This window comes from Schistocerca cancellata, chromosome 8 (genome assembly GCF_023864275.1).
Source record: "Schistocerca cancellata isolate TAMUIC-IGC-003103 chromosome 8, iqSchCanc2.1, whole genome shotgun sequence".
Classification (NCBI taxonomy): Eukaryota; Metazoa; Arthropoda; class Insecta; order Orthoptera; family Acrididae; genus Schistocerca; species Schistocerca cancellata.
The window spans coordinates 344,315,568-344,321,567 of record NC_064633.1 but is presented as its reverse complement, the minus strand read 5'-3'; the positions used below and the strand labels follow the sequence as shown (position 1 = coordinate 344,321,567).

The 6,000-nt window shown below is 34.6% G+C and overlaps 1 protein-coding gene across 1 annotated transcript in view; it reads right to left on the bottom strand.

The window, feature by feature from the left end:
- Window positions 1-710: 710 nt before the first annotated feature.
- Window positions 711-6,000, bottom strand: part of LOC126094573 (RING finger protein 121) — a 96,027-nt gene continuing 90,737 nt past the window's right edge. The window contains exon 8 of the mRNA XM_049909039.1: window positions 711-2,406. Coding sequence (XP_049764996.1) covers window positions 2,286-2,406 — 121 coding nt within the window. The 3' untranslated portion in view covers window positions 711-2,285. The remainder of the gene's footprint in view (window positions 2,407-6,000) is intronic.

Sequence of the window (6,000 nt, the reverse complement as noted above, 5' to 3'; positions counted from 1 at the left end):
TTTGAAAGTGATCTAATCTTTCAATTTATTTTACACCACAGACAAGGGTTCTTCAGCAAAACTTTATCTACTACAGCCCCTACAACCTGTACAGGAATTGTGGAACATCCTATAAATCTAGTCCATAGAAAACTGCATTACTGTTGCGCCTTTCTGCTTTATTTTACCCACATTTTCAGTCTTGTTCCTTTATAACTCTCCAGGCATTTGCCTCATTTTCCCTGTGTCAATGCCTACAAAGATGCATCTCAGTTTCCTCTCATCTTCTTTCCTCCGTACACCTCATATGTCATTCTATATTGTCTGAAATCAAAGTAATTTCACCAGGTCTGAAGCTACAAGGATCAGATACTTTAAAACTGTGGAAAAAGTAAGCAAGCCTGTCCTAAACTTCCTCAGAGTCGGAGAAGCCAATGTTCATTTTATGAAACTGACCATTTTAAAAAAAATTTATTCACTGCCAGAACTATATTCCTAAAAAGTGTGTAAAAAGATGTACACATTTACCAAATCATTTGTGTAACCAATATACTTTTTCATGTTATTACAGGATAATTCATTTATTATGTATCAAACTAATGTAATTTTTGCTTGGCACTTACCTTAAGGGAAATATGCAATATTACCGAATCACACTGGCAGTAAGATGTCAATTCAATTTAACTCTATTCTAAAGAGAATGAAATGGGATGCACAACAGTTCACCAAAATAACTATAAATATAAAAGCTTTAATAGGCGTTGATACATTCAAATACTATATAAGGCAGGTACTCAGTAACAGTCTGAGAACACAGTGCATATGACAGAACCTGAATAGTTTGGACGGTTGAAGTCAAACATCCTAAAACTTTATAAAACTGAAATTCACTTATAATCACTCTGCACCAGCAATCAGTAGTAATATTCCTGGAGAAAAATGTCCACTACCTTTATTCACAGTAATTTACAAAGTACGGAAATGGGGAGGGAGGGGGAGGGGGAGGGGGAGGGGGAGGGAGGGAGGGAGAGAGAGAGAGAGAGAGAGAGAGAGAGAAGATACGGTGGGATGGGATGGGACAAACAACAGTTTGGAAGAGGGGTAGACAAACAATAAATAAGGGGAGAGGCAGTACGTAGCGGAACAAAAGTTTTACGCTAATGTTTGAAACATGTTTTTATATTCTTAAATGTGTGTTTACATACTTAAGCTTCCAGTTTTCACAAAAATTTTGGAGACCTAGTGACCAGATTTGTGAAAATTTATCGAAATTATTTCTTTTTATTACAGCAGCCAGTTTTCTGATGACTAGAGATATGATGCTTTTTTTTGTATCATGTATTTGATGGTAGTTTCATATTCTTCCTTCTGCACAAATTTTAAGTTTATTTTTGTGAGTTATTATTCATGTAACTACAAGGAAAATAGTTACCAAATTTTCGGTATCTGAGCAGTGTTACAATTAATTTAATGTATGGGTGCAGAAGATATATAAAAAAGTGATCTTTGAAAATCTGACTAGAAGTCTTTTTATTTCAGCAGTCTGTATATAAAGATAAGTATAGATTAACATCAACAATATTTGTTAAGTCAGTGTAAAAAGTATCGTAATAACTGATTCAAAGCACATTTCATTAAAAAATGTTTTCACATTCATTTGACTGTTCCCTTTCCCAATTCTCTCCTATACTGGTAGCTGCCCACTAAAGAGGAAAAACTTTATTATATAATTTCAATTTTTTTTTCATCTTCCCACATGATGAAAGTGCATTCCACTTATGAAAATGCTGAATTCATCCAAATTATTCAGACTGTCATACACTTCTTTATTACAGGTTCTTATAAAGCATCTATATTTAATAGTTTACAATGGAATCAGAAGTCAATAATTAATGGTAAACAACATAAAACTTTCAGGATCTCATATGTTGCATATACACATGGAATCTGAACCACTGAAAGACAATGTGTACAAAAAAGATGAACATAAAATGGGCAAATTACAACTAAAACAATTACAGACTCTCTCTCTCTCTCTCTCTGTCCCCTCTCACTCATGAAGTACTATTTGTAGATTTCATTGGTACTGGTATGTAAAAAATAGATGTTTATAGCACACTGCTCAAAATTTCTCACTGTACACATTCGTACATGTCCTTAGGCACAAAGCAATAAATGGGGAAACGGAACCTTGGAAGATCATGGAAATTGGACAGAACTTCCAAGAAACAGCACTATCACATCATACACAAAACAAATCTATTACAATGGACAATTTGTAATGAAACAAATAAAACAACATGCAATCACTCAAGTCCCAACGTCCAATTGATCCCCTGCACAAGAAACAAAATTAGTGGTTGCCATGCAACCAGCCATCTCAGCCAGTCGAGTAGCTGTCCATAGAGAACATGGGGTCTTTCCCATCTAATTTTTGTTAAGGATTAGTACATGTAATTAGACAGTATTGAAAACTGTAGTATCACATCTCAATAAAAGTAAATTTGTTTTTCTCTTATATTGTTTTGTTAGCGGACTTACAAGATTACTGTTACCACAATCCATATGAAAAGAGAAGATTCCTAACACTTCACAGGACTTTTGCCAGCTTTCAGTCATGTAGTGCAAATGGCTGCCATTAATACTGACTAAAAACCACAGTCACCTAGAACTGTGGCAACACTGAGGCACTGCCGTTGAAATGTGAACATCATTTTCCACAATTAGTCATAGACATACACAGCCATGGCCCAAAGACAATGGTAACTATCTCAAATATTTTAGGATGGACATACTATAATCAGAGTATACTGACACTTCACCTTTTTTAACAATTAACATGTGGCTGACTTAATATTATGGCGCTTGCAGGAAAGGGAAAGTGCAGTGGACGTAATAACCAGCTTCAATTATTTTCCTCAGTACTGAACGTATATTTAAGATACCTGCAAAGTCTGTGTGGCCTACAGATGTTGTAGTCTCCACTGTAACTGCTAGATGGCAGTAGTGGCTTCACTGGAAAATTTCTTCCTTACTGAAACCTATGTTAATGTTGCTTGCTTTGTAGGCTTCACCTGACATTCAAGTTCTCTCTGTTTTGTGTGCTGTTGTGTTGATTTTGTGTACAAAATGTGAGAGAAGAAACATTTAGAGCAAATGATTTATGAAGTACTTGATGAGTCTACAGATGACAAAAATGGAGTATTTTACAACAATCTAGATTATACATCATCTGAAAATAGTGGTAAGTCAAGATTTGTTTGAAGCTGACTTGCTGTATACATTTATCATATTATTTTCACAGATTTTGTTCTTATGAATTTTTCTCCTGCAGATATACCAGGAAATGAATCTGAGCATGATTAATCTTCTACATCTACACCTATTCAGAGTAGAAAGTAGGTATAAAAGTGACTCTGATGACATCTGGACCAATGACTTCATTGTGACAAGAAGGTCCTGTGAAAGTGAGCACAATGGTGCTGATACTTCTGCGGCATTTCAGAAGACAGTCAATTCTGATGAATGTATAGTCTTAGTTGGCTTTTAATTAATATGCCGCAATTCATAATTTATGTTAGATATAAGTTTCTTTAAATTTAAAGCATGCTGCATCAAGACCACTACAAATAATTACACTATTGATCTGGTGCTTAGGGTATTTATGTTATTGTATTATGAATTTATGTCTTATAAACTTTGGTGCTACTTCGTAACATATGACACAAGCAGACTCCTGCAAATTTTTCTTGCTGCTCTTGATGTATATACAAAAGCATCACGTCCCTCTCTGTGTACTTCTTCCCTGTGACACTGCTTATGGTGAAATAAATTAGTTTCAATTTAGTGCAGTAAATATATGTGCATACTTCCTCCACTGGCTGACATTTTACCAATTTTGGTCACAAGGAGTAGAATTTTATGAGACCAATTTTTTAATCTGTGTTCTCTTTTCTCATTAGGAGGTATGTTTCTCTTATTGATCTTGTCATGTATCTTTTACATTTTTTTACTTACACCATTTTCACTAACAGAAATAACATCAGCCTGAATAGGATTTTGCATGCTGCAGCCTTTGCCATCATCATCATCATCATCATCATCATCATCATCATTCGAGAGCAACATTAAGTGTATAATCTTGCATCTTGCAGTAGGAGTCTGGGAAAACCCAAATACATTTTTCATTATTTTACGAGCTTTTTGAAACCAAATAATGTGAGGAAGTCGGTATGTATTTCTATATTTTCTGCTTGTAGTAGCTATCATGTATCAGTGTCAGTAATCGTACTTTCTCAGTATAGGTGGCTGCCAAGATAGCAATGTTTAGGTTTTGAAACCGCACATCACACTGGGTGCACATGTCACTACCTTCAGGTTCTGCATCAGGTGCATCTGCATTACACGCTTCACAAAGTTTTGAAGATGTTGCTTGTGTAAAATTTATTTCAAGTTCTTCCACTTTTCTTAGTACATACCATCCTTCGTGTGCTTATAACCTTGTCTGGGTGTTTAAGGCAGGATATATTAGGGGCTACAACAGAAATGCTAACATTCAAGGCATAAACAACTTCACACCCAGTAATATAGACATCTGCACTGTCTTCTTCAGTTTCACACTCTGATTGCGGTGATCGTTTAGGTATGTTATCACTATATTTATTGTTGTAACGAGTATGGCATTTCTTGCACAGTGGATGTCGTGGTAATGCAGTTACTTGTGGACCAAGATATTTCTGCAATGCCCCTGACAGATTTCCAACAACTGTGAATTGTTTTTCACTCTTCTTAAACACCACCTTCTTGTGCCTTTCTTCATGGCCCACACACCTAACCCTTTTACTTTAGTATTTCCTCACTGACACTGTATCTAACAAAAAGTACAAACTAAACACAAAACTCTATGCAGAATGATTCATGGGCTAGTTCTTATTCGATTATTAAAAACAGAAAAAGGCTGGAAACAGTGCTGCCAACAAGTTTATTACACACTAGAAATTCAATGATTGAAATACGCAGAATGTTGAAAAGTTTCTAACACTTCACACAGACAAATTTTGCCAACTTTGATTGCAATAACTATTAACACATTAACCAAACACTATATAGCGCATTTTGATAACTTTTGTGATGAGGGATTTTGAGTAAATAAATTGTAAAAACTTGTAAAAATGCATTTCTTTAAATTTTTGTAGTAACTGTTTACATAACACAGATAGCTGGAGCAGAGAAAATTTTGTTTATAACTGAATCAGAGGAATGTGGTAATACAACAAGCAAATTACCATTCTGTGACTTTCCAAATTAGAAAAAAAAAAAAACAGAGTATAAAAAAATTAAAATTTTTGTATTTTCTTTTTAAATTTTTAAGTTAAAAGAAAGCCCTTTGTGTGTGTGTGTGTGTGAACTAAATCTGAATATCTAAAGAGGCACAATAAAAAGATTTTCACACTTTAAGCTTTCGGCCAATAGCCTTTATCAACAACAGAAACACACACACACACACACACACACACACACACACACACACACACGTAAATGCATATGTGTGTGTGTTTATGTGTGTCTATTGTTGACAAAGACCATCAAGTGTGATAATCTTTTTGTTGTGCTTATCTGTGACTCAGCATCTCCACTACATGGTGAGTAGCAACTATTCTTCTCATAATATTGTTACACTCCATCCTGGATTTTCCATTGTTTAATGTATGAGGAGGGAGCTTTAAAGCAAAACATCTGCCAGGTCTCCAGTACTTTTGCTTTAATAGTTGTGTTTTCTTTTAGTTTTCTAGTGTTTTAAGACTTACTTACACAATTTATATATATACCATTCACAAAAACCAAGATAAATTGAAAATATTTTATTGCTTAATACATGTAACATAGAGGTCTAACATGTATTTTTCCAGAGAAATTCGTGATCATGAATTGCCATGTCCTGTATGATTTTAAGATGAAAGTGCCCTACTTACATAGTTTCAAAAAACAGTATTAAGTAAAGAACCTAGAGAGAAATGACAA